At 49.3% G+C, this 27011-nt stretch overlaps 9 protein-coding genes across 9 annotated transcripts; 6 read left to right on the forward strand and 3 right to left on the reverse strand.

Moving 5' to 3' along the window:
• Positions 1 to 458: 458 nt before the first annotated feature.
• Positions 459 to 2692, reverse strand: BO85DRAFT_450169 (retromer subunit VPS17). The gene is made up of 3 exons (XM_025660313.1): positions 2066 to 2692; positions 1559 to 2012; positions 459 to 1500 (listed from the first exon to the last, which is right to left on the reverse strand). Exons 1-3 carry the CDS (start codon positions 2504 to 2506, stop codon positions 629 to 631), a joined length of 1767 nt encoding a protein of 588 aa, XP_025514703.1. The 5' UTR covers positions 2507 to 2692; the 3' UTR covers positions 459 to 628.
• An 11-nt stretch (positions 2693 to 2703) lies between these two features.
• BO85DRAFT_41029 (mitochondrial elongation factor MEF2) lies at positions 2704 to 5794 on the forward strand. Its single transcript, XM_025657472.1, has one exon. It carries the CDS (start codon positions 3015 to 3017, stop codon positions 5766 to 5768), a length of 2754 nt encoding a protein of 917 aa, XP_025514704.1. The 5' UTR covers positions 2704 to 3014; the 3' UTR covers positions 5769 to 5794.
• Positions 5795 to 6626: 832 nt separating this feature from the next.
• Positions 6627 to 8034, reverse strand: BO85DRAFT_373607 (SDR family oxidoreductase; the record flags this gene model as incomplete). The annotated part of the gene is made up of 4 exons (XM_025656089.1): positions 6627 to 7243; positions 7303 to 7492; positions 7542 to 7681; positions 7749 to 8034. The coding sequence occupies 4 exons, from the start codon at positions 8032 to 8034 to the stop codon at positions 6627 to 6629; spliced, it is 1233 nt and encodes a 410-aa protein (XP_025514705.1).
• Positions 8035 to 9046: 1012 nt separating this feature from the next.
• BO85DRAFT_450173 (uncharacterized protein) lies at positions 9047 to 11615 on the forward strand. The gene is made up of 10 exons (XM_025660314.1): positions 9047 to 9234; positions 9307 to 9684; positions 9737 to 9756; positions 9811 to 9847; positions 9899 to 9925; positions 9978 to 10018; positions 10408 to 10746; positions 10805 to 10859; positions 11042 to 11146; positions 11203 to 11615. Exons 2-10 carry the CDS (start codon positions 9528 to 9530, stop codon positions 11493 to 11495), a joined length of 1074 nt encoding a protein of 357 aa, XP_025514706.1. The 5' UTR covers positions 9047 to 9234; positions 9307 to 9527; the 3' UTR covers positions 11496 to 11615.
• Positions 11616 to 11833: 218 nt separating this feature from the next.
• BO85DRAFT_450175 (uncharacterized protein) lies at positions 11834 to 12814 on the forward strand. The gene is made up of 2 exons (XM_025660315.1): positions 11834 to 11993; positions 12086 to 12814. The coding sequence occupies exons 1-2, from the start codon at positions 11984 to 11986 to the stop codon at positions 12739 to 12741; spliced, it is 666 nt and encodes a 221-aa protein (XP_025514707.1). The 5' UTR covers positions 11834 to 11983; the 3' UTR covers positions 12742 to 12814.
• Positions 12815 to 15349: 2535 nt separating this feature from the next.
• BO85DRAFT_488960 (uncharacterized protein) lies at positions 15350 to 15727 on the forward strand (the record flags this gene model as incomplete). Its single annotated transcript, XM_025663570.1, has 1 exon — positions 15350 to 15727. The coding sequence occupies one exon, from the start codon at positions 15350 to 15352 to the stop codon at positions 15725 to 15727; it is 378 nt and encodes a 125-aa protein (XP_025514708.1).
• A 753-nt stretch (positions 15728 to 16480) lies between these two features.
• Positions 16481 to 17303, forward strand: BO85DRAFT_488961 (uncharacterized protein; the record flags this gene model as incomplete). The annotated part of the gene is made up of 2 exons (XM_025663571.1): positions 16481 to 17088; positions 17162 to 17303. The coding sequence occupies 2 exons, from the start codon at positions 16481 to 16483 to the stop codon at positions 17301 to 17303; spliced, it is 750 nt and encodes a 249-aa protein (XP_025514709.1).
• A 2499-nt stretch (positions 17304 to 19802) lies between these two features.
• BO85DRAFT_439299 (uncharacterized protein) lies at positions 19803 to 22025 on the forward strand (the record flags this gene model as incomplete). The annotated part of the gene is made up of 6 exons (XM_025658708.1): positions 19803 to 20323; positions 20526 to 20557; positions 21140 to 21467; positions 21617 to 21673; positions 21728 to 21799; positions 21971 to 22025. 6 exons carry the CDS (start codon positions 19803 to 19805, stop codon positions 22023 to 22025), a joined length of 1065 nt encoding a protein of 354 aa, XP_025514710.1.
• A 1657-nt stretch (positions 22026 to 23682) lies between these two features.
• Positions 23683 to 25223, reverse strand: BO85DRAFT_496748 (uncharacterized protein; the record flags this gene model as incomplete). Its single annotated transcript, XM_025663966.1, has 2 exons — positions 23683 to 25119; positions 25170 to 25223. 2 exons carry the CDS (start codon positions 25221 to 25223, stop codon positions 23860 to 23862), a joined length of 1314 nt encoding a protein of 437 aa, XP_025514711.1. The 3' UTR covers positions 23683 to 23859.
• Positions 25224 to 27011: the final 1788 nt, after the last annotated feature.

The raw sequence follows: 27011 nt of genomic DNA on the forward strand, positions 1-27011 counted from the left end.
AAGTTTCAGACCTGGGCAAAAGTGGGGGTGGGGGTACCAAGAAGTAGCAGCTATCCCCATCAATTGCGGGCTTCCTTATGCTTCCAGTCTTTACCGGAATAGATGGCTCGGAGTATATGTCTGGTTCCACAGGATGAACTTTCGGCATGAACCTCTAAACTTAACATGACACAAACCCTTTTCACGGTATCCTATACTACTTTGATCATGATATTGTGTCGTGGGGATGGATACACTACTACAAAGGATGTACCCCAGCTACCCCTCATGACGTACATGGGCGGGGCTGAAGCCCAATGAACTCAACAACTGGCCAGTTCTCGGACCATTGCACATAGACACCTCACAGGTACATTACTTGGGTTGCAATTGACAACGTGGCCCACATCTGCCACTCAAGGAACCGGGGTGCCAATATAAAAGTATATCTGAGAGGCTACGGATTGTTTGTATAAAGTAGACGTACATATACTCTTCTTGAACCGACACAACCTTCAAGGGAATGGTACAACATAAACGGCAAAGCATAGTGGCTGGATTGCGAAACTCAAAGGTGGGCTTATTTCAATAGAAAACCGGCATCAAAGGGGAATCTTGCACAAGAATCATGCCTATAATCTACAGTTGCTCAGAAAGTGCTCGTGGCCAGGCGACTAGCCGCGTTACGAGCGTCAAGGCGATCGTCGTCGTCTTCCTCCACAATCGAACTCACACCACTGGCAGAGCGCAGACGCCCCTTCCCAGTGCCCTGTCCATTGACCTCCTCGTCATCTTCAGTGGGTGTTGGTGCAACAAAACTGCCACTGAGGCTCCGGCCGAGGCTGTCGCTGCGACGCGGTATGCCGCTCCAAGCATCTCCCTTGGGGCCTTGGCTTGAACCAAGGTTAGGTCGACGAGCAGTTGGGTGGGATTCACGTCCTAGACGGCTAAGTCCTCCCGAAGCGTCAATTGCTCGAATATCAGGTCGCACACTCTCCAAGGTAGCAAGGGTCCTCCGTTCGGATTCAATCTGGCGCAGGGTATACTCGCGGAGGCTGTTCAGCATGTCGTTGGTTGTCCGGTCAAACCACCGTTGCTTCTCAGCGAGTAAGTTCGATGTGACCCGCTGCGTCCGCTTTGTGAGGTAGTCCTCGTGGCCTTGGGCCTCGTCCAGGGCATTGATAGCCTCGTCCACCTTGTCCGGGCGGACGGAGGAACTGACTTTGAGGCGGTCAGCGGCGGCGCGTTTGCTACGTGTGGCCTGTTGAGCTTGGATCAAATCACGAAGGAGGATGTGGCGGTTGGTTAGAGTCTCCTTGACGATAAAGGCATCGGACGAGTGGTAGCTTAGAGGATCCCCCAGTGTTGTGGCCTCCGCAGTCGCTTGGACGGCATGGAAATCTCCGACGGTCTGGATGATCTTCCCCAACTTCCGGTATGCATTGGACAGTCCAGGGTGTGTCTCTTGCACGTGCATCTGGCCTAGCTTAACACCAAAGTCCGATTCTGCGAGACCGAGTCCTGGATAGCCAAATGTTAGTACCCTTGATAATAAGATATGAGCCGTCCTAGCGCATACCTCGACGAGCCTTGACGACACGGTCAACCTTGTGACTAGTATCCATTGTTCCTAGATAGAACATCTTCACAATCGGACGCGCATTTTGTAATTCAGGCGTGTCATCGGGGGGCGGCGCAAACTGCTTCAGGACCTTCCTTCGAACCCCAGTTGCGGGTTGTTTCATCCGAACCACAGGACTGTAACCGAAATCACTCTCGACAAACAGGACAACCTCGTCATCATGGGTGAGGACTTCATTGCTCAGTACGACATTCAGCCACCGCTGCATAGACGACTTGACTCTGTGTTCATCCTCTTCGGTTCCAGCGCCGGCAGGGGTGAGTGGTGGAGGGACCGCGGGGACCAACGCTTCCGGATTAGCCGAAATCAGATGGTCCGCAAGCTTGACAAACTCGGCATGGGTACGACGAACGTCTCGATACTGCGTTGTCCTGAATTTGGGGATATTCGTCTGGAGCCTGTTGTCAGTAGGCGCAGGGCGAGGCAGAGACGGGCACCACTCACGTGAACATCGAATCGAAGAATAGGGTCCTTCTTGCCCGTTCTTTCTAGCCCCGTAACTTTCGCCTGGATTCTATAGACAGGTGCAGGTTGTCTGGGATTCTGTCTTGGGCCCGTTTGGTAGCGGGCGGGGAGCTGAGAACGAGGTTGTTGTCCATGCTGCTGCGGAGTTTGTTGCGACTGCTCATCAGCATAACCGGGCTCACCCAAGTGTGCACCCTGCAGTCGCGCAGACAAGTCAGGCGATCCAATCTCGTTCTCCTGGAACCCAGGAGTTTCGGTAGGCTGCGATTCGGCATTGTAGGGATCTTGGGGAGGCAAGGGGGCAGGGGGGATGTCGCTAGTCACGGAAGCCGGAAAGGTTGTTTGTGTCGGGCGTGGTGAAGCCCAAGGAGAAGTACCTGCGGGATGATCAGGATCGTGTGATATGGCGGAGTAGTCCATCGTGGCTGTCTTGGTCTAATGGGACCACGTCTACACCGCGCTGCGGGCGCGCAATCATCAGTATTGTCTCATCTGGTATGATTATCGTTGCGGATCAATTGGTGTTCACCTATTGGTACTCAAAAAAACAATTGGGAAGAGGATGATGCCGAAAACTCTTAAGAATTCGGGCTTGACAAAGGAAAGGCCGATGCAAGCGTTGAGATGGGGGAGGGGAAACTGTTCAACTGAGCGGAACGGGATGGACTTCGGAGGTTACGTCGTTGGTGCCTATGCAGCCTGATTGGCCAGGCATCTGCAGCCCCGGTCACTGGACTGCCGGAAAAGCTTCAGCAGCTTCATTCATACTCCCAGCTCCTCCGCACACACTACCCTTTGAAGGGCTGGACCTTTCTCTTTTCTACATTATTGTCCTTATTTCTAGTTGTCTTTGACGATGTTTGTCAAGTTCTAGGTCCCACATTACGCCAATTTGTTGTCTCCCATTACATAGACAGTTTCCGTCCCAATGGTTACAGCTCTTTTCTTACGCGCCTCTCACCAGACGGTGCGGCCAACTGGCCTACGACAATGCCAGGTAGCTACCAGCCGTCTGGGATGTAATGCGTCCTTGATTCCAGGGGCCAAGAAGGGTCAATTTCCTAGGATCCAGTTGCTCTCATCGTCTGCATCCAAATTACAGGCAGACACCCTTGACCGAACTAGAAATATAGGCATCATTGCACATATTGATGCTGGTAAAACAACGACCACTGAGCGCATGCTCTACTACAGTGGCTTTACCCGAAGACTTGGAGATGTGGATGAAGGGTCCACCGTCACAGACTTTCTCCCTGCGGAACGCGCTCGCGGGATCACCATCCAATCTGCTGCCATCACCTTCCATTGGCCGCCTCAAGCAGCTGGTAATCAGATTGCAGCCGCTCAGGATAATCCAAAAACTCCAAGGTCTGCCATATCTCATACAGTAAACCTAATCGACACCCCTGGGCATGCGGACTTTACCTTTGAGGTTATGCGTTCTTTGCGCATTCTAGACGGGGCGGTGTGTATTCTGGACGGCGTCGCTGGCGTCGAAGCTCAAACGGAACGAGTATGGCACCAAGCAAGCACATATCGTATTCCCAGGATTGTCTACATCAACAAGCTGGATAGAGACGGTGCAGCTTTTGGGCGTACGGTAAGAGAGATAAGCTCCCGGCTTGCTGGCTACCCCGCGGTCTGCCAAATTCCGTGGTTCGAGGGCGGAAATGGTCGCTTTGTTGGAGTTGGTGATGCGATTAATTTGCAGGGTCTCCGATGGCAAGATGGCGACGGTAAAGCCGTCAAAATGTTCAACCTGCAAGAGTTGGATGGCGAAGAACCAGGGCTTGCACAGGAGATTCGACGCGCAAGGACAGCACTTGTTGAGCTACTTAGCGAGCATGATGAGACTATGATCGAGAGGTTCTTTGAACATGACGAAGATCACCTCGCAGTCCCTCCGAACGACATTATAGACAGCTTGCGCCGGTGTCTTTTGCAAGAACAGGGTAGAAAGATCATCCCTACTTTCGCAGGTGCTAGCTTCCGCAACATCGGTGTGCAGCCTCTCCTAGACGCCGTGACAAATCTTCTTCCCAGTCCCCTCGAAACCCCTGATCCAGAGGTTAGCATCGGAGGCGTCCGCGGAGGTCTTCGGAGTCTACTCTCCGGCGATCTATTAGTCAAGCAGAGCGAGAAAGCAGCTACCTCCAAAGGGAAGCAGAAAAAGAAGAAGTCCGTCACCCAAGCCGAATCCCAGAATGCTATCGAGAAGCTTCAGAGCTGCGCGCTTGCTTTCAAGGTGGTTAACGATGCCAAGCGGGGAGTCTTGGTTTATGTGCGCGTTTACTCGGGTTCCCTGGACCGGAACAGTGCTATATTCAACACCAATCTCAATATCACTGAACGTGCACCGCGCCTGCTCAAGATGTACGCTAATGACGCTGTCGAGGTGGATTCCATTCCCGAGGGACATATCGGCGTTGTGGCTGGCCTGAAGCATGCTCGAACCGGAGATACACTGGTGTCATACGCAGGCAACAAATTAACGCCACCCGAACCACTTGACACCCTCCAACTACGCCCAATCCAGGTGCCGCCTCCCGTTTTCTTCGCCAGTATCGAGCCACACAGCCTGAGCGAGGAGAAGAAGATCCATGAATGCCTGGCCCTACTCCTACGTGAAGACCCAAGTCTCCACGTCACTGTTGACGAAGACTCCGGGCAAACGCTTCTAAGCGGCATGGGCGAGCTCCATCTCGAGATTGCCCGGGATCGCCTGATCAATGACCTGAAAGCTAAGGCCACAATGGGCCGTATTGAAATCGGCTACCGTGAATGTCCCCTTGGGGAGTCGCCTGTCACCAGCAAAATCTTCGACAAGGAGATCGCCGGCCGCAAAGGTAAAGCCGGCTGCACGGCAGTAGTGGAACCTTTCGACCCGGACAACGCACCTCCAGTACCCGAAGACGCACTTTCAGTTGAAACCAAAGAGGGCAACCAGATCATCATCCTCGCCCCAGAACTGCAGGTAGAAACCAACCGTAAAGGCATCGAGGAAAGCCCCATACTCCCCGCAGGCCTAGACATGCACTCTTTCCGAGCCTCCCTCCAAAATGGCTGCCTAGCTGCCCTTGCTCGCGGCCCTCAGTTCGCTTTCCCTATGCACCACACCCGCGTCACCCTTACCATCAACCAAACCGAACACCTCTTCGGCACCGACACCACCCCAGCAGCTCTCTCCTCCGCAGCCCGTCTGGCCACCTCCGCCGCTCTCCGCGACCTCCTCTCCTCCGGCCCAGGCACCTCCCTGATGGAGCCCGTCATGAACGTGATCATCAGCATCGACGAGGCCAGTCTCGGAGCCGTCGTACACGACATTTCCTCCTCTCGCGGCGGCCATATCGTTTCCCTCGACGAAGAAATCCCCCTTACATCAACCGACCTCTCCGCGTCCCCCCAACCGGTTGAAGACCTCCCACCCATCGACCCGAAGAAGGTCTATGCCCCCGCGGATCCATTCGAATCTGGATCCGTCGGTGCCTCCCTCCCCGACACCGCCAACCGACCCAGAACCATCACGGCAAAGGTACCTCTCAAGGAAATGGTCGGGTACTTGAAACACCTACGCAGTCTGAGTGCCGGCCGCGGTACCTTTGTAATGAGCGTCGATCGGTTCGAGAAGATGAGTACCCCGCGGCAGAAGGCTGTGTTGACGGAATTGAGAGGCGGATTCTAGATCGACCTTCTTTTCCCTATTCTTCTTCTTCTTCTATTACGTCACTTCTCTCTATATATGCTGTATATTATATCTACATGGTCTGGTTAAGCCAAAATAGGAAATCGAAAATGTGTAAGATATCACCTGACATCTAAGAAAACTTGGTTTCTTCACGGAATGGAATGCAAGGACCTCGAATAAGAAACTCTAGTATGCACCTGTCTCTTTTCGTTCCTTTCGGGTTGCAGCTCGGCCTACGTAGTGTGAACTTAACCCCGGGGGCGAAGGATGGTCAAAACTCTACCATCTCCCTCAATACTACTACGCTCTGCTTGTCTCATTGCGATCTGTAATGGGCAATTTACCGTGTATTGAGATTATTACGATAAGTGGTGGGTGTAGTTCTCAGGGGGTCTTCCTAAAAAGGTAAGGCTAGGTTTGTTTTCACAATGTGCAGAAATCCTACCGCCTCCCTAATGGAGATTGTGTATGCCTAAGGCACTATATTACTGCCTGAGGTGTGAGACCGCGACCTCGGATCAAATTCGAATGAGGTTACTTTGAGGGGACGGTGAAGTTTTGCTGGCTCAGAAGTGAGTCTTACCTTATTTGGAATCATCTTTGCCTTCTAAGATAGGCTGAGGGTGTGATGTGAGTGAAGGTTGGCGTGGCGGCAACCCAGTGGCTGTTGTGGCGATGGCGTCTCCCAAAATATATAGTGCTACGCACTGGTAAATATGCATACAATCTTCCACACTTCCTATGGAAGGCCAACATAGTAACAACTGAATAGGCTAAAACCAATTCTGGAAAAACAGATACTCCGTGAAGTTCATAGCATATCCTTTAGCGCAAATCAAGTAAAGTGTGCTGTCACTACAAATTCGGCTGTACACCAGACGACGGCAAAAGCTGCGTTCTAGTTGGAATCACCCCAACCTTGGCCATACGGTCAAACGCCAAGAGATGGCCCTTGCATACTGATCTCTCCTCCGTGAACCCGAAGCTACGGATCTTGTCCAGACTAAATTCGCGATTTCGGTCCAATAGTTTGAACCCAGCGTAGACGAAGAGCCAGGTTTCTGGTCCGATATCCCGCTTTTGTAGCCCGTACTCCTTGCACATGCGATCGTAGTCGTCCTGGTGGTCGTACCACCACTTATCAATCGCTGCGTAGTCCTCCTGCGTTGGTCCTGTGGCCTTCAGACCGAAGTACTCCGCGAGGATAGGCCATTTGGCGTACCATGGGCCTGGGGTGGCCGTGTCTGCGATGTTGAATGCTTCCCCGTTCGCTTCGTGTGGTTTCACGACAGACAGATAGATCTCTGCTCGCGAGATTATGTCTTGAGATGAATCTGTGAACGTGTAGATATAATTGGTAGGCGTGCCTGGAAACGCAACAGTAGCGCCGTGGCCGTACACGTAACGGTAAAGAGAGAGGTAGAGAGCTATTGGCTCGACTGTGGTCATGCTTGTGGTGCTTGGTACATGGCCTGGGCATCCTTTTGTTAGCCCAATGTAGGCTAGTGGCTCACCGTAGACGTGTCCATACCTGTGATTTGATCTGGACGGACTTCACACCAGCCCCAGCTCTTCCCCTGAGCTGCTTCTCGGATCAAGTCAACCTGGCCATAGTAGAAAATCTCGTCACCGTATGGGGATGGGACACGCGGGGCGTCTTCCCTCAGAGGTGTATTGAAGGTGAGCTTGTCGATGTGTTGAAAAACCGCGACGCCGTAGTGCTATTCAGTTAGGTTATTGTTGACTCGATATTTGCAGGGTATATCATACATTGGTACCTGTTTGCAGCACGAAGAAGGCCATGTTCTTACACAGTGTATCGCAGGCATGGACAGCATTGTAGGTCATGGAAACGTTGATGTGCTTGATATCCATCACATTTTCGGTGTATGCGGTAGCATTGGAGTACGCTGAGATGTTAGTAGAGATACTCACACCATACCCTACGCGGTCAACTGCCAATAACTGATGTCTTACCGAGATAGTATACATGGGTGATCTGATCTAAGTGCGGGATTGTTTCACGCATTTGGGTCATCACTTCATCCAGGCTATCCCGTAGGTTAATGCCTGAATACACCTCCAATCTCGGATCATCGGGGAGGCCTAATTGTCCCCGCGTTTGGGGCCGATGCGTCAGGCCGATCACCCGTGAAAAAGTGCTGCGAGTTGGATATTCCAGCAAGCTTCTAGTCACAGCCCAGCCGGATATCCCACTTGCGCCGAAAACCAAAGCGACTTTGTCGCCAGAGATACTGCCCATTGTGAACCACGCCTAAGGTATAAAATGAGATACAACTTGAGGGGGAGAAAAATATCTCCCCCACGCCCCTTTTATCATTATAAGTCAATGTTAGGTGGAACAGGAAGACCGGGAATGGCCAGCTGTCAAGGATGACAGAGCCGTAAGGGATTGGTCGTACGCTCCGCTGTGCCATCCTAATCTAGCGGGCGGCATATGACCCCATCATTCTTCGATAGGCGAAATGCCAGATTCAGTAATAACTGGATCCCGTTTTATTATAGAGTGCTTTGATAAGTGACGGGGGCAATTATAACACCGGACGGAGGCTGTTAGTGGATATAGCCTCGAAAGACTAAAACTAATTAACACGTCGTATTAGTCGCTGATTCCAAGGCTTTGACTGAGATACCAGAAAGCCTTGAGATGCCCAGACATGGTCCGGCCTCTGAGTTAGATTAATGATGGGATCGACTGTGCACATGTTCGTCCGTAGCCAGCTACCGCTTCCAAGTTTCCTATGCCTAGTTGGTCATAGATTGGTGTTCATATCCACCCGTGTGCGCACCAACTTGAGGCCGTTCTTTTGCCCCACTAAGTGCAACGAACGGTCTGTTGCCTCAGCTTGGCTAATAATGTGGAATCACTTCATGTCCGGTGACCAGTGATGCTCTCATTATGTGGGCTCTTAGGTTCACGGCCGAGAACCATTGGGCCTTATGGCAACCTTCGAGATTGTAGGCTGAATTCCAGATGTGCCCACGAAGAGTTTCTTTTGTCACCAGACATGCCCCTTTCTTTCAGAGAAAAACTTGTGTAAGTATCTGAGACTGCATTTCTACCCAAGCCCAATGCTAGGCTCAAAGAAGACAATGGGTAAATTGAGAGAGGGATGGAAAGAACAAGAAAAGGGAGAGACATCAGAGACCGGAAAGGAAGCTAAGCCCCGTGACAGGGCGCTAGGCCCATTATAGGACCGGGATCAAGCCATCCCGTTGTGGGCTTCCCACTAAACTATCCATCGACAATCATACTAAAAGTGCATCTAGTTCCTTGCTCCTGCTTTAGCCCTCGATGCGATTCACCCGTGCTTACTGTGGGACCTAAGGCTGGATATATCTCTTGCCTAATTGGTTATACCTTGTCTTGCCTTCATTTAATCGGCACATGGCTGTTTCTGTCCAACCCGAACTCCGAGGCAATCAGTATTATTGGAAAAAGGTGATCCTTTCCCTTCCGGCCGAGTAGCTGGCGACACCATGGCAGCATCCTTGTACTTACTTCATCACACAGGCCAATCAAAAGCTTGAGGCACTCCTGTCAATCCGACCTCCTCCTCCACAGAAGTCTGGAACATTAATCCTACCGGCATGACCCTGGTTAGTTAGGCGAATGTAATGGGCCGCTTCTCTTGCTCCAAAGTTGGTCTAAGCCGACATAAGATATAAGGAAATGTCGCACTCCGATCGCGAGAGAGGCTTCTTGAGCACTGGCTGTCGTTGCAAGGTCTCGAGATGCTGCCGCGATCGCTGGAAAAGGGTACGTCCTTCACTGGGCAGCAAACGACGGTGCTTGGGATTGGGGTAGCATTTATGGCATTTACCTCGGCCGTAATTGCCCTTCGCGTCTATGTCAGGACACTTTTGCTGCGCGCGTGGGGAGCTGATGACGGTGAGTCGAATACCGTATCAATGTCCTCCCATATTCGCTAACCGACATGCAGTCCTTATGGTAATCGGAACTGTAAGCATACAGCGACGGCCCAATGCTCCATCAGGTGTTGACCATTTCAATCAGATCTTAACCTACGGTCTCTCCATCGCATCGATTGTGGGTAGGTCCAGGCACGTAAAGAGTTATGTAATTGACTTATTGACTGTGGCAGCCGCATATTATGGCGTTGGCAAACACTGTACGCCGTTTACTGGTTCTCTTGCATTTACACCTTCTAATGTGAAAATAAGATTCAGATGTTCCTATCGAAGATCGGATTCCTATGTTCAAGGCAAGTTGTAGGGATCCGCCACCGCCACACCGACCAGGCTGCCTCCACATACTAGCCTTCGCTCATACCACACCCTCCACCTGCCCTACCTGCCATTTTATGTATGTCGCCGTCTGTGCGAAAATTGTTGTCTAAGGCATCTACATGGAGCCTCAGGTATCATATTGGTAAATTGGCTGCTAGATCGGGACCCAAGGCAGGATCTGAAATGAATGGGAAGGTGAAGTGTTTCTGTATCTACAGAAAACAAGCCTTGCCTTCTACATTAGGCAGAGGGTGTGGCATGAGCGAAGACTGGTATATGGAGGCAGCCTGGCCGGTGTGGCGGTAGCAGCTCCTAAGTTATAGCCCCAGGCCTAGGAAGAGTATGCCCTGCTGACTATAATCAGTGTATATGGGCTACACGCCTCCTCTACGTGCTGGGATTGTGTTTCATCAAGCTATCTCTCCTATGGTTCTATCTCCGGCTTGAAACACGACGTTTCATGCTATGGCCTGTGTACTCCGTTATCTTCATAGTTCTGGGAGTATCAATCTCAAGCTTCTTCGTTGATACAATCTCCTGCATACCACCTTCTAAATTCTGGAATTCAGCCAAGTCAGGACATTGCATGTCAACGGCGTCCCAGCAGAAGTTCTATGAAGTTAATGGCATCCTCGTCATTGTCATGGATATTCTCATCTGGGCTGTTCCCATTCCGATGCTATGGCGTGTTCGTATCTCTTTGGTAAGCACAAAGATACTCTTCCCTACTCTTTTGCTACCTACTGATCATCATCTTGCAGCGAAAGAAGATCGCAGTATTGGGGGTTTTTAGTGTAGGCCTTTTGTCTATAGCTGGTAAGTTGTCCGTTCATGTCATTGATGTTTCTCGTTCCTCTCACTCTTTGGTCTCACTCCTTCCACTCGTTCTCGCTCTCTCTTTCTTTGCTTTGTTCTCCCGCTTTTCCCCCTCCTTTCCACTACCCTATTTTCTTTCTCTTTCTTTTCTTCTAGAACCATTTCCCGACTAACCAATACAGCTGCTTGCGTGAGATACAACACCGTCTTGCAACTAGCCAACAATTCAGATGAAACATACGTGCTGGCTGCCTCGCTTAATTGGTGTGGCATCGAAGCCTACGTGGGTACGTACCATTTTCCATCCCTGACGTGTCAGGCCTAGGACTAAACATACGTGTAGCCATTTTCTGCGGCTCCACTCCAGCATTATATGTTTTTGTGAAGCGCTACCTCCCACGAGTGCTGGGCCCGTCCTACGCGCATAATCCAACCTACTCAGGACAGAGCAATGCGAAGAGATTCAGCGCGCCATTCCGCGCAGTCTCCCGCCAGCGCATGAGCGAAAGCCGGCTAGGAGAGAGCCAAGATGTATTACATGATGGCGATGGCATTATGCTTAAGACAGACATCCACTGGGAGGTCACTGATATCGATGCGGAAGGTCGACTGGACCCGCACCATGTAAATATCTGAAGGTTTTCCCCTAAAATTAGAGCCGCAGATGAGATCAAAGTGAGAGATTTGCGACTGTTGTATACGCGGCACGTCTGTAAGAAAATGTGACGATTTCAGGCTCAAAGTGGAAAGATTTCAGACCCACCGGACTAGTGAAATCCGTCACCGTCTCTTCGTCCGTCTGCATTGCTACGGTTCACTGCATATTCTTTCTTCATGTGCTTCTCTCCCCTCCTCTTGGCAGGGACTCCTCGAGTCGGTTAGAGCCGCCTGTCACTGCATTCCCGCCGTCTGTCCCACGGAACGTTGTTCCATCTTTCCCAATTACTATACTTTTTCCCGACCTCTAAACAATTACCTGCAACCACCAAATACATCTCTATATAACCGCATACATCCGAAATGCTTCCGACTCTTCCGCCGACAATAAAAAAATAGAGACCGAAGCCTGGTATCATAATCAAAGCTAGCCCAAATTCCCCGTCACTGGCATCCCCGCCATCACCATGAATTCCTGTTAGTCAATCCACCCCCAGATCTCCCTCTCATCCTGATGTATTAGCTTCGGTGGGTCATAAGAAGTATTCCAGATTTTAACAACCCATCAGTCTTCTATTCTACCAAACACGCTAAGACATCATACTACCACATCCCCTCCACCCTCAACTTAGAAGACGTCCAACAAATCCTCCACAACCACTCTACCTTAGCACATATATTCTGGCCCCAATTAGTAAACGATCCAGAAAACCTTCTTTTCGAGAACCAAACCGGTCCTAGTACTACGGAAATCCAAATTCGCCCAGCATCAGGTTCCGGTCCCGGCCCTTCCGGGACAAAATGCAAAGCTAGCATAACTTCTCACCACGAGGCCAGAGAGGTCGTCGTCGCTGAGGAAATGCCTCTCGGGCTTCGAATGACGCTGGTTTATAGGGTTTCTGACGAGCCTCCGCAGGGTATTTCGGCAGAAGAGGGTGATGGCCTGCTTGCGTTGGCTGACTCGCAGCCTTCTACGTCGCTCTCGGGCACTGGGTCACGAATAGGGCTGTATCTGCAGGTGGAGAGATCAGTAATGGCACCGAGACCTCTTTCGATGCTGGTCAAGACGACAGACGGGCCGATTGTCAAGACGAAGAATCTGTTGTTCGTTTTGGATGAGTTAGGGAATGGGAAGGAGTTGGATGCTGCGTTGGATGCTCTGAATGAACTGGGAGAGTCGGATGATGAAGGAGACGAGGTGTTGGAGAAGTATAAGGCGGATTGAGATGAATACAGCCACATACTCTTAGAACTTGGGACTAGCCGCTAGTATATAATCAGACCTTGTTAGACTTAGATCATTGTTCTACTGCTGTGCCTGCTACAAACTCCTATTGCTGGGCAGTGACCTTGAAGAGCGACTGAACTGGCAAAACAGTATCATCAGGCAGGGGTGGGAATGAAGCCCTATCACCTCTGCCTGAAGATTCACCGTACTCGGAGAGGTATATAAATGCCCTTCTTTCCCCCCGAAGCTTCTTCTTCTCTTCTTCCAACACCCTGACCTTCCTGGCCTTGCTGCATCTATTACATAAACAACTAAGCATCTTGATGAGGTTGGGAATATGATCATACTAAAAATACTGAACATCTGTATGCTTCATTAGCTTTATAGCTTCAAAAAATATACTACAATCATATGATCTATGACAGGAAGTATGAGACCGACCATACGTCTCTCAACCCCATCAACTCCAGTGTCTTCTATCGTACCGCATCTTTCCACTAGAGGTGGACACATTCCAAAGCCATAAGATGTATCGAGATCTCCAAGCCTAATTAAGGCACAAGTGCCGGTCACAGTGTTGACGGTGTTTACTAATGATGCTATTTATTGCGAACTAGAAGACTGGTAGAGTTTCATATCTGCTGCCCAAAATCTAGCAAAATGACCCCGATAAACTATCCCTTCAGAAACATAGGAGAGAACCAGTCCTACGAATAAGAAATTAGGTTCTTGCCGTCCAGTTGTTTCTGGTGCAGCCACAGAGCTCTATTCGGCGACTAAGATGTCGAAACCGAAATTGGCATTACAGACAGCTCTTTCAGACTCTGAGGAGCCCCGGGAAGTGAAATTATCTCCAATGGATAGCCCGTTTAGTACTCCTATAAATACTCCTAACAAGAACAAGCGTCCCGCTGCGTCAATTGAGTCCCCAGTCCCATCTAAAAGGTTGAGAAGAGACGAGGCAGCGAGAATGATTGTAAGAGATCTAAAGAGGTTCCTGGTCCTATACTGACAGTTGTAAAGTGCAAGCAAAGAGGTGTCTCGTGTGTAATCACACAGACACCGGGTGATTATTGTGACGTTGCGCATGTTTACCCGTTTTCCTTACGGGATATAACAGTCGAGTCAACAAAATTCTTCTGGAGCAATTTGAAACGAGAGGGTGGTTGATCCAATCAAAGTTGAGGTTGCCCATATTTTCCCCATTGTCTCTGGGTAAGAAAGCTGGACATTGCGAAAACCACTCATATTTGAAGATACTGGAGATATTTCAGGTCATGGAGAACAATCAGTCCTATAACATTCAAGTGGTCAAGCGAAGTAAGAGAACACCTTGTGAATTGTGAACTTCCAGAGGACAATATCAGCCCACATGCAGAGCTGAGCAAGGAAGACAAGAATGTTGCTACTATCAAATTTCCTAGTGAACTCTGGGACATTGTGGCACACGACAACCAGTGGAGAGACGAAGAACTGAAGAATTCTGTATGTAATATCTTTCTAACTTTAATCAGAAGAAACATGCTAACAGTAATAGCTTATGCTATTTCCCACCGAGAACACCATAATGGTGAAAGGAGAGGACTGGCAAATCTACATCGCAATGTTACACTATCACCACTAGGCCATGGTGGTCCAACGTTGTTCCCATTTCACTGATCCCGGAATGCGCGGAAACATGCGCGCGTTCCATGATCCAGATGCAATCATAAGTTTAAATATTCACCAACAGCCGTGTACGCCAGATTGTTGGGGCCCCTCCCGGGACAGAGGACGAGCGGTTGCTCTGCAGTCGGGAGTTTGTCACCAAGCACATCAATACCATTTTATCGCTTGAGGAAAATACTGCAGCGACTTATGATCCGCCGAACGCAGGGCTCTGCGCTGCCGATTGGGTCCACTATTAAGATCGGAGCTGATATTCCCCCCCGGCCTTTATACTAATCCATGAATAGTCACGTCTGTTGATTTCATGGTCTCTGTTTGCACATCTAACCATTGAAGCAAGCCTGTCATTTTAGCAACAGACGAGATGGTAAGATCTAGGCCTTCTGTCTCTGGCTTCTACTATGCACGAAATATCAGATAGTGGGAAATATAACCCTTGAGTGATGTCACTGATAAGGCAACGCAAAGACACCCATTGTGGAATTTCACTGGCTCCAAGTCTGACTATACATACGATCTCCACCGTTTCTCATACGAGCAGCAACCGAAATATACTGCACATCAAGTTGAGCTACAAACTCAGAAGTTATGCGCCCCATTATCCCTTGTATTTGATCCTCCCGTCTTCAATCGCAATATCACGGGTGAGGCAAGCTGGAGTTGCCGCTACAACTCGTAGTTTGTTGGAAGGAGAACACCAGGAATGCCATCCACCGAAATACTGATGTCACAAGGAAAAGGAAACTGATAATCCGGAAAATCGGTAAGTAGACCCAACACACGTGAAAGGTCCGCTATGAAGCTACAATGCCTTCAAAATCACCCAACACCTTAGAGAGAAGGATGGCACTGTATATCTGCTTCAGCGGTAGAAGATGCCGGTGATACTACACCGAGACAACGCAAGCAGGCCAAGAGAGCAGTGGATATCTCAGACATGCTGGACAACTGCGCTTTCGAGTCAAGCGCATATCATATCGCAGAGAATCTTCAGTGGTCATTCGATACCAGAGCGGATGCAAAAGATATTCTCATCCAACAAACCATGGAGGACTATGAGAGGATTGCGATGCATGGAAAGTGGTTATATGTCCAGGAGTATCAATTCGATAATCATGAGGAGGCCTGCGTGAACCTGGGTATTGTTGATCAGACAAACCCCCGAATGAAGGGCATGCAGCGCGGGCAAGAGCTAGAATTTTGGCAGCCGGTCTGTATCAATCGTGTGGCCGAAATGGTTCTCTACAGCTGTGAATCTCGAAGCAAGCATATTCTCGCTAAGGAGAATGATGTTACCCCATCTCCTATCGGCTGAGAAAGATACTCCAGCGATTGATGATGAACCCGGAACCTTACTCTCTCGAAGCTCTCTTCGGTACCGACCTTGACCCAACGAACAGACCGGTTGCGGTTCACCACGGTGACTATACGATCTGCACAGTCCAGCTACACCCGGACTTCGAACAGAAGGTCAAACAAGGATACGAGACCGATAAACGATGGTCAGGCGTCCTACAGGTCCTACGTGGGAATGACGCCTCTATTAACCCACTCACTTTACCATTCCGCGAAGTTGATGGCTTGTTATACTGTTCTGATAACAGCCTCTGTGTATCACACGGGCTGCTCCACGAGACCCTCGAGCTTGCACACGACCAACAGGGACACCCAGGCCTGGAACGTACTTGCCCTCCGCTGCCAAGCTGCCTTGATTGCGAAGAGGGTCTAATGATAAGTAAGTTCATAACTCGATCTCGGCTATGGGAATGACATAGTAAACTTACTATTACTATGTCATTATGGCCTACCGTCGGAACTTGCACGGCCACTAGGGGCTTTCGGCAGATACTGATGAGCCGATACCATTTCAACTTTACTACTTTGTCGCCTGGGTTAAGTTTCCGAAGGGCTGTATCACAATTAGGTAATGCATCGTTTTAAGTCTAATAAATGCTTATAGTCTGTCCCACAGATAACATGTTGCAGAGACTGAGTTTCCATCGCGAAAAGCAGAGTAATATTTTGAAAGGTCTTTCCGATCATGCCTTGGAATAAGTCTAAAGCAACAATGCGTTCAAAGTGGTTCTCCCAGGAAGAAATTGGTCCAGGATCAAAGATAAAGCTAAATAACGAATGGGTTGTCCAGGAGGCTATCAGCGAGCACACCCTCCAACACGACCACGATGACCACCTCGCTAGGGTTGGGCCCTCTTGGACAGCGATACGCCTCCTTGTTGAGAAGAAAGGTTCGCGCACTAAGGCGTATATGCGCATCTATAAGCAGATAATGAACGGGGGCACGGAAGCCGAGCCGGCCAGGATGCGAGCTCGGCAAGCTAATACGTCATGGTGTCCAGTTGAGCTAAAGGTGTACAGGTCACTTCCGAAGAAGCGGCCTCTCATTGTACCGCGTCTCTTAGAAGAACGAGTGGCCAAGCAAGACGAAAGTGGTTGCGTGCCAGGCGGCTTCCTCATATACGTTGTGTGGGAGATTGTGCCAGGCATCCTGCTCGGAGATGCCCGTGGTCCCAAGGTCTTTTGGACACTAGAGCGATCTGAGAGAGACGCCATTCGCGAGAAGTTCAAGGAAGGCCGCATGAAGCTATTGGGATGGGGATTTGACCCTACTCCTGGGTCCTGCCATAATCTAGTTTGGAACGCGGAAACGTCGACACTGTTAGTGTCAACCTGGACAAGCCTCGTACTCGCCTTGGTCTTCTACAAGCTGATCAGTTTGACTCTTATTTAGGTACTTCGTTGGGTGGTTTTTAGCCTACGAAGGCGTTGAGAAGAAATCGTGGACTCCGAGTTCCTGGTATTTCTGGGGTTTGACCCATCCTGCCACGAAGAGCGATCGCTCGATGACACCGGACGATACATGGACTTGGTAAAGAGTTGAGGTCTAGCCATCATTACCATGGTACTTTCCTTACACTGATATAAACTGGCCCTGACAAGCAATTTGAACTTCCACTTTTTTGCGATAAGTCATTGCAGGATATTGGGATATCTTACTATCTTTCTCATCCTACTACGTTCCTCAGACCACGTTGGTCATAATGAATGATAATGGTTTCATTCCGAAGAAAAACAGTGGAATAACTCTTTATAATAACATATTATAAATCCAATTCTCTATCATCTCTGGACACCTGAACAGAAGAGAATTGCGTCAGGGTTCAGTTTCCACGCTGATATGTCCTGATCATTCTCCCACCTCGTCTATTATAGAGCTTTTTTTGCTTTCATTTTTGAAAGGTATGGCTGAAGCCAAAGATATCGACGCCAAACTTATATTTTGGCAGAAGTTAGATCCCAGCCACTTTCTGTGGCTGTTCCTCGTGTTCTTTGTGATCGCGATTTGCAACGTCCTTATAGAGATATAATACCCATCCGCCTAGGTATATGCCCATACCACAACACCCCCAGGCCCTTAATTCTATGCCCCATTCCCAGCCAGCGGCTATGCACTTTCAGACAAGTAAAATGAGGATAGTAGGATAGGGGAGAGAAGATTGTCCTTCCGGGAGGCAGAAATAAGCCTGATACGAGGACTTTTCTTGCATTTCTTCTCAGAATCTACTCAATGCCAAAATGGAATAATGGCCTAACTTCATGCAAGAGGTGGAGCAACACTATCTCCATGCCAATGGCTAACATCTGTCGTCGACGTCCAAAAGCCACTGTCGGTACTCTCCCATAGCCTGTCCTATGAGCAGGCTTCATATTGGTGATGAGCATGGCGTGCAGGGTTGGTTTTCCCAGCTCATAGGACAGGCTATGGGTGGGGTAAAGAGACTTTTGCACGGCAGGATAGGAGAGTATATATTTTTCGGTGATTACAAGTCATGTATCATAAAAGAGGCAGGCAAGAAAGTCCCGGATAATATGATACGCTTCTCGTAGTCGGAGAAGGAAAGACATCTAGGCCAGACCGTGACACTCATTGCTGTTTGGGCATGGAGAAACACATTTCGACATATCGTTAATGGTCTCGATCTATGTCATATGGGTGACAAGATAGCGGATAGTCCAACAAATTAAGATCATATATGACACGCTGCTACGTGTTCCAAAAGGAAAGCTATGCGTCCCAATCGGACGAAAGGGAACTCTATGGTATAGCGTGCAAATTTTGCACATGACACAGTTTCGTCTGCAAGGTTGTAGGCAAAAGTCTAAGCGCATGGCCCAACCTAGTGTCGGGCTTGAATGTAGAAGCAAGACCTCACGGTCAATGCCGAGTTTGGCATCTCGTCTGATTTTTCCTAAACACCCAGGCGAGAAATCTGCTACAATCTCGGGCAGACATACAATCAGGCATGCTACATATCAGGTAGTCACAGTGACTAACCGGGTTTTTTTCTCAAGCTGGTGCTAATGCTACGGAAAACTCTGCATATGTTGTGGGAGGTAAATGAACTGATGAAGGTCCTGTAAATGCAGCCTTCATCGAGCTTTTCCATGCACTGGCTTCTTTCCTTTGATGAGGAATATAAGTAACTACATACTCACGAGGACAGAGATATTTAGAACTAGCTCGACGGAGGACATCTTTTTCACTAACGTTAAACATTCGGTAAACACATGACCGTTGAAGGGCATAAAAAGGGATACACGATGGTCCATTCAGTTTAAGTGGTGTACGGATGGCCTGCCTAGAGACAAGCACTCCCATAATATAAGGATGCCCATCGAATGCAAAGGCTTTGATTGTTCCAGATGCAACGGACACCTTGCCCTAGGGGAATCATCAAGCATCATTCTCTCCCCCTGCGTTCTGCTCTTGCATTCCTGTCCTGCTTTTGTATCTAGCATCAGATGGGACAGCAACAAATTACCAATTGTCCAAGTCCTGAAATATCGTTTCTTTGCGTATTTGGTATCATACGTCCTCAATCATTGTTAGCAAACATCCCAGATCGGGGTGCAGTCAGCACCAGAAAGGGTACATTTTAGTGTCGGTGTCGGCTGATGACAGCAGCGAAGAAGGATTCCAAGACTTTCTAAATCACTAATGCTGTCTATAGCACTCGTGGAATGAACTTGCTGGAGCATAAAATTAGCTATGTCAAGAATAACGCAAACCACTTTATCTAATCATGCCAACGTCAATACAAGAAGTTACCTTACAAATATTATAGTGGTAAAGATTAGCGCATTGTAATTGTTCGTCAGTAAATAAGTCTATGTGCTAATATATGACCTCTGTGCGCATCAGATTCCCAGTCATTACTACATCATCATCATCAAGTGTAGTAGCTTTAAATATCTGCTGTGTGACCTTTCTCTAGCTTTTCCAGATTATTTCTGCTGATCTCTCATCACTACCACCATCCTCATCACAATCACCACTCATCACTCATCACTGATCACCCTCACCATCCAAGATGCGATTCTGGTCCTGGCTTCGGGGAGAGCCCAGATGCGAATACTACTACAAAAAACGCCTTGAGGAGATTAGAGATCGAATTGGCGATGGCACTCCAAAAGATCCAGTCAAGAAATGGATAACCGAGTACAATGATGAGGAAGCGCTAGGATTTGCCATTCTACAGCGCCAGTGTCGTCTAGAGAATGAGAAACAGATGGCGGGGGCGCAACAACAGCAACAGCAATTCCGGCGACGACGGTGCAAGCAGTGCCAGTATCAGGAGGAGATGTGCAGTGCTTGCCATGAAGCGACGCAGGCAGCAGATGTCCCACCGTCCTACTCGAGCCAATTCCCAGAGAATCTCGAACGAGATCTGGCCAAGCTGCGCGAAGAGCTTTGTAAGAATCGGGCTCGCTTGGAGGCAATAAGCCAAAAGCTCTCGGATAGCAGGAGTTGGTGGGCCTTATATGCTATGGTTCCACGCTGGCGTCGAAACGACGCTGGCCGGACGTTTAAATGGGTTGAAGGCCGGATGAAGTGTGCTGATCGGGGGGGTTGCTGTAGCCGTACCTGTGGATGCTGCGAGGAGGTTCTGTTGGAATATCAACGGCCAAGGTTCAGGGACTCGGGAAAGGTAATCATCAAGGTGCATAGTCATTGCACGGCGGAGTGTGCTTGCTGTATTCAATTCTGGGGGTTCTATACTCCCCATCCTGCTCTCCCTGCTATGTGTTCCTAGGTATTTGAGTGAATCCAATACAACTCACATAGGTATGCCTGATCTAGCCCGCCGTGTAGATGCTAGCTATGCAGGTACTTCACCGTCTGGAGCAGAGAATATGTATGGCTCAGAACGCCGTCGAGTTTCTCAAACTCGCTGTAGACACATGTAAACCACGAAGAGCGCACGCTACGACGTCGGAATGTCGTCGTCATAGCTGATCGCAACTAAACAGCAAAGCAAAGTAAAGCGCAGTCGTACAAAAGTATGATTTAGTGACGCGTTCTAACGCACTTTTCCCTTCGGTTTTGCGTGCCTTCCCTGCTGACTCTGTGACGTTAGGTTGGCAGGTACTTCGGTAGTATCATAGGGTGCTTTCCATTTCCAGACCGTACCTTCCTCAAAGAATATCAATGGCTTGCTTGACGGCAGCCAAAACATCTTCTTAGACTTCGAATCCCCTCTCTTTTCTTCTCATCTCTCTTCTTCTTCTCGACATCAGTTGCTCGTTTGACAACGCTCGTTTCACACAGCATTAAGTCACTCTTTGCGATATCACTTTTATCCACTCGTTCATTACCCCCACACTCACTTCTAGATAGCTTTTTTGTCTTTCTTTTTTTTTTTGATAGATATTATGGCAGAGGCATTAGATGCTGACGCCACACTCTCGTTTTGGCAGAAGCTGGACCCCAGCCACGCTTGGTGGCTGTTCCTCGCGTTCTTCTTGGTCATGATTTGCAGCGTCGCTTCCTTTGCGGTGAGGCTCCATCTGGAGCTATGGATCAAGAGCCACCACATCAGGAAGCTACGTGCAATGCCCCCATCACAGAGGCGTGACGTGGAAATGGGTCAGAATGAGGAAGAGGTGGATGGGGAGAAAGAGGGGGAGCGGCGGAGGGAGCGGAGGGGATGGTGGAAGACGGGGGATAGGAGGACGGAGAGGGCGGTGAGGAACGGGTGGGTGTTGTGGAGCTGGAAGTGAAGTTGGGAGGTGGAAGAAGAGGAGGATAGGGGAGAGAAGAGGGGGGTCGGATGGGTTACAGGGTGGGTATGGCGGGCGGGTGGGAAAGTCCCTTCTTTTCGATCAATGCTGGCCGTTTGTCTAGGACCAACCGCATCGACCTGACGAGTTTGCCGAATCTCAGCGTATACGGCATCAATCTGTGAGGTGAAAGGGCCCCTTTGTTTCTGACACTATATACTGACCGTTGCTGTAGGATATGGTTTCATCTCTTACATCACGTTGACCAGTTCGATCTGGAGAAACTCAGTGAAGACGACATCAAACTGTGAGGCGAAAGGACGCTGTGTCTCTTATATATACTGACTTTTGCTGTAGGATATCGTTTCATTCTTTCAAATCAACTTGGCGAGTTAGCCGACGGTACTCGGTGTATATGGTAGTAACCTGTGAGATGAAAGGACCCTTAGTTTCCGATTTACACTAACCATTGCTATAGGACATTCTCCTTCTTTTCATATCGCCTTGATGAATACGACACGAGAGTTTTATAGACGCTCAGGGGAACGTTGGACAGTGGAGAGAGGGAAGAGAGCGAGATGAGTTGAGTGAGCTGAGTGAGTGGAGATATTTTCCATTATTCACTTCGTACTGACATCGCCTTGCAATAGCAGCTTCCGAAAGCGTGAGTCAGCGTCATTACCTTTGTGAGCTCGGGATGGTGGCTTAAAAAGGAGGGATCAGGGTTGGGCGGAAGGAAAGACGATAAGGGGGGGCGGATTGATGCGAAAGGACATGTGAGATGGAAGGAAGACATGAGTGAGATGTGAGATGGAGAGAGGGAGGAGAGCAGTGGAAGAGGAGAAGAACGTGGCAATTATGTCGGAAGGCTCTGGAAGGCAGGGTCAACATTGTGCTTTGTAATAATTTGACGTTTGTATGTCCATGCATGCTCTCTGGAGCGCAGAGAACACCTGCACAACCACTAGTAAAGGCCGGGTGAATTACAACAGGACTGGATAATATACTGCGCAATGGCATGAAAGAATCTGAAGGCGCAACCGCCAACCTCAATCCCAAAATCCTATTCTCTAGATTCTAACCTCTGGATGCCACACTTGCTGCTGATCGCTCTGCTTTCGGTAGCCTTTAAGCTGGTAGTGCTTTACTACTTTTGCGAACATCAACTTCATCCCCATGATATTTACGAAAATACAGAGACCAGAGTACCTCCTTAGACCCGAGGCAACATACATGATCCGTCAGGTCAGATAGCCTGCGAAAGGTTGCCCATGGCCCTTTCGCCTGGATCTTGAGAGCTGCATGAATCTGTCCCTCGATTGACAGAAGACCTATGATCCTTGTTGCACCCGCTAGTGCTAAAGCCATTGCAAGTGACTGCTGTAACAACCATGCTTAGAGGAGGTTTCATGAGGGCTATGCCCAAGCCGACGACCGCGGACAAGAGAGAGAAGACCACGGATCTCATACATTTGTAATAGATATATGACATTGCTTCTCTGAACCGTGAAGTCGCCCATGAAAAAAATACACAAGCCCACAAGCCCACAAGCTCACAAGCTGACACTCGCGGTCTGCTCGTTTGGCGGGATGTTTACTGTATATTCTATTGTGGGAAGGGATGTATGAGCGATTTCCATGTTAATATGATCATAAAGATGTGATACCAATCCCTGCTGGGTTACCATGGAGTACAGTACTAAGTAGATGACTGGTAGGCTAGGCTGACTTACCTAATATATATCCACCTGAATGAAACAATGCATAAGGTCTCAGCCTTGTGGCATGTATTACTAGTCATGTTATGCATTTAAGCGAAGAGAATACTCTCGTTGACTTGGGTAAGAATTGAGTCTCATGTATGCTTTTTTCCAATATCATCAATTATTTACAATTATATCTACATATCTTCCGGCTCAGGTGGATCATATATAGTTACTACTTCGTACTTTGGGAAAATAGATACATCATATGTCAATTTCCTAGCTCGTTTGGAACAGCCAATTCATTAGTAACAGTATTTGTATAGGAATAAGGCTGCATATAAATTGATTGACAGGTGATGTATGGCTATTATGCATAAGGCTAATTAATTGCATGGTCTAGATACATGTCACCGAAACCAAATGCTAAGGCGCTGACTGGAGGAACAGACAGGTCCAATATGGATAAGTATGAGAAGTGTTTAGATATATGTCAGGAATGTGAGGATGAGCGATGCTACACAGCAACACCGGATCTCTCTCTAAGTCTTGAAACAAGATAGTAAGTTTTAAGGGATAATGTCGTATTGTCACCGAAAGCCGTAACAATTATGTGTAAATAAAGCCATCCAGGGCCTAAGAAGTATCTGTCCTATCTATATCATCAAGAGGTGCCTACCGGCGGGACAACGTTCACGGGTTTGCGCTTCGAGAACAGGTTCTTTAGTCTGCGGAAGACTGTTTTCTCATTGGTGGGCACGTCCTCAGTTCCTCGAGATCTGAGCTTCCGGCTCGTTGCCTTGCTCATTGTTGACCAGGAGGTTTTCAGTCTCGAGGCGTTAGACCCGGGGCGAAGATTGGAAACGTTGTCCGTTGACTCAGTGTATACTGGGAGGTGTGGCGTGCTGGCATTAGCAATGGTGCCCGTTCTCATCTTAGCCATCACCGCCTGCTGGATGTTCATATCGCGTTCGCTTTCTTCTGCAGCGGTGAGGACGTGCGCTAGGCCGCTGCTGTCGATGATGATCCCGGGGTGTTGTTTGCTTGCTTCGACAGTGGAAGAGCCCAGGTCCAGCGGATCGGTGTACTCTGGAGGATGGATGGTTGGGGCTTCCAAATCAGCGACTTCACCGTAGCTGTCCGATGAAGGTTCCACAGGCTTTCCGAGACCTGGAGTAATATTGCTGGGGACTGAATGGGGTGAATGGAAGCTAGGAACCCCGGTGGACATGAGTGTAGTATCGGGGTCCAGAAAGACTTCAACGTCATCTTCGCTAACCGCGTCCACATGGTTGCCCTCCTCATTCGGATGAGGTCCGGACTCAGAGCCGTCGAGGAAGGCCTTGACACTCTGACTCCTATCCCTACTCTCCTTTCCTGGGCCCATTGCCTGGCTACCATAGCCTGCTCGGCTAGGCGGGGCACTCGAGGAGTGCGTCCCATCGCTAGCAAGTGCTGAGTGGGAAGATGTCGCTTGTCCCGATTCGAGACTATCGCACTTGAGGTGTTGACTGGTCTGAGAACGGAGAACCCTCATAGCTTGCATACTGGACTGCTGGGTCAAAGCGACCCCGGAATCGTACTTGTCCTTCAGGGCTGCCACATCGGCTCCCACTTTGGGAGACACATACATGGAGTCAATCTGAGGTGCTGTGGACGGTTCGTGCATCGTCGTATTGGTTGTGACCGCGCGAGAGCGCTTGCTAGGCCCCGACGGTTGGCCTTTCTCGATTCTGTGTACGAGTAATGAACAGGCATTTCTAATCTGCGCTTCTAGGTCGGTAGGGATGTTCGGTCGGTCGATTAACGGCGAGGAAGGCTGATAGGTGCCAGGGCTATCGACAAATTCCGAGTAACCGGTGGGTTGGTTATGGGAAAGCTGGTTCAGCGTAAGTTGGTTTTGCTGGGTTATCAAAGTTGGTTTCTAGCTTCACATTAGGCGGCGACCGTGAGGCAATCTGAGGTAATACACACCTGTGACCCGAACAGAAAAGAAAAGGAGGTGCGTCGCTTCGTGCTGAACTCCATCGTGGCTGATGTTTGCAAATATGACGAAACAAGAGGCGTTCGGTCCGGAAAGGGATCAGCTGGATAGACTGCAGGGAAGACTGTGGCGACGCCAGCCAATGTAGGAGAACGCAATGGTGCGTCGACAATCGACTCGTGATATGGAGAGTAGCGAAACAAAGGAAACAAATCCGGTCGCTGGGCTACCAGTCCCAAGGAAACGGACCAAAATCGGCGATACTCAAGATCAGCCCAGATCAATTCCTCAGCCAAAGAATAGCTCGAAGAGGCAGGTGCTCTCCAGGAACTTCTGGGATGGAATGTGGGGAGCGATTCGAGGAATGCTGTCGAGATCAAGGAAAGGAGGGGTGAGGACCGATTTGAAGGTCAGGGGAAGAAAAGCCACCGGAAATTATGAGAGACGAGAGGTAACAAGGTGACTCAGGAGCAATGGACCAGTCCATCTGCTAGGTACACCACCTCCAATATTCAATCGCAAGGAGTAATTATAATGCAACCGCGGCGCTGGGGACACCGGCTGTCTCAACGAGGGACCAAAGAATGAAATATCATGGACGAGAAAACCAGAGAACAAAAGGAACGAGCGTGGTTGGTGCGATGAGGCCGTCAGCCAGGGAAGAGAAAGCAGGTAGGAAAAGAGGAGGCCCTGCAGAAAGCAAGCCTCTGTCACACGGCATCACGGGGCTACTGCATGCCTGAAATCATCGCCGTCTGATTGCCTCGTAGTGGCCTCGGACTTAATCTTGCAGTGCACTATTGTCGATGATGCAGCCAGTCCGGCTGCCATTCGCTAGGGGTGAAACCGGCCAAGGAGGGGTAGCAAAGCAGGCCATGCAGTTGTCGATGCGTCTGAGATGATGATGTCCACACTTTTCCATTTCTAATGGTAGCCAGTGCTGATCAGAGCATCCAGAGAAGCTGTGTGTTGTTACCCCCATCAGACTCGAGGTCTAAACGAACCAAGTCATCTCCCAATGCGAGGGTATAGAGTCTCACGAATCAACTGAGTGTGACAGCATGGCTGTTGCACCAAACGGAAGACTTCCCTTGTCCAACGGTTTCGCAAGGGGCCGTTGGAGTGGAAAGAAGGGATGAATCAAGGGGCTGTACGAGGTTTTCGTGGAATGACCGATCGGGTAGCAAGAATGAGATCCATCACATAGGGCAATCCTGGCGGGACTGCAGCAACTTCTGATAGGCAGTTCTCCGCTGCCTTTCTTGCTGGGAAGAGTCGATCGAAACGCCCTGTTCTGTACTTAAGTTACCACCACCGTCATACGGCAGCCATGCGGAGACGCTGTCGGACCCTGAATATGATCGATACCATAGCATGAGACGAAATCAGTATCCCGAACTCAAGGATTTCCATATTGACCCTTTCGTAACCCAAGCCCCAGAAGCTCTATGACATCTCCACAATGTTGACCCAAAGTATGATACAAAGTAACTCAGGGTGACATTGCAAAGGCAGCAAATTTTGGTCGTTGATGTGTTCAATTTCATGGCGTGTTCGCGACGGTGTCACCTTCAAGAGGCCTTGAGTTGGTTTTCATATCAGGCCAGCGTAGTTAGTTCTCTTGTCAATGTCAGCAGCGTTTACATCAATGCTTGCAAGAGCTCACGCGGCGGAGTCAGGAGATAGTTATTGTTTCTGACAATGTATAAGCCCTTCCACATGTTGCTATAAAATTCATTCCATTGATCGATTCGCTGTTGCTGTTGCTATAGATGACGGTCGCGGGTTGGCTTGACAAATCAAACAAGACATAGCGATCATGTGACATCACA

This window comes from Aspergillus piperis (assembly GCF_003184755.1).
Source record: "Aspergillus piperis CBS 112811 unplaced genomic scaffold BO85scaffold_11, whole genome shotgun sequence".
Taxonomy (NCBI): domain Eukaryota; kingdom Fungi; phylum Ascomycota; class Eurotiomycetes; order Eurotiales; family Aspergillaceae; genus Aspergillus; species Aspergillus piperis.

Coding starts and splice junctions, on each gene's coding strand:
- BO85DRAFT_450169 (XM_025660313.1), bottom strand. CDS start 2,506: ATGGACTACTCCGCCATATCACACGATCCTGATCATCCCGCAGGTACT. Junction 2,013..2,065: donor TTCTTCGATTCGATGTTCAC/GTGAGTGGTGCC, acceptor AACAGGCTCCAG/ACGAATATCCCCAAATTCAG. Junction 1,501..1,558: donor TGTCGTCAAGGCTCGTCGAG/GTATGCGCTAGG, acceptor TTGGCTATCCAG/GACTCGGTCTCGCAGAATCG.
- BO85DRAFT_41029 (XM_025657472.1), top strand. CDS start 3,015: ATGGTTACAGCTCTTTTCTTACGCGCCTCTCACCAGACGGTGCGGCCA.
- BO85DRAFT_450173 (XM_025660314.1), top strand. CDS start 9,528: ATGCTGCCGCGATCGCTGGAAAAGGGTACGTCCTTCACTGGGCAGCAA. Junction 9,848..9,898: donor CTCCATCGCATCGATTGTGG/GTAGGTCCAGGC, acceptor TGACTGTGGCAG/CCGCATATTATGGCGTTGGC. Junction 10,747..10,804: donor GGCGTGTTCGTATCTCTTTG/GTAAGCACAAAG, acceptor ATCATCTTGCAG/CGAAAGAAGATCGCAGTATT.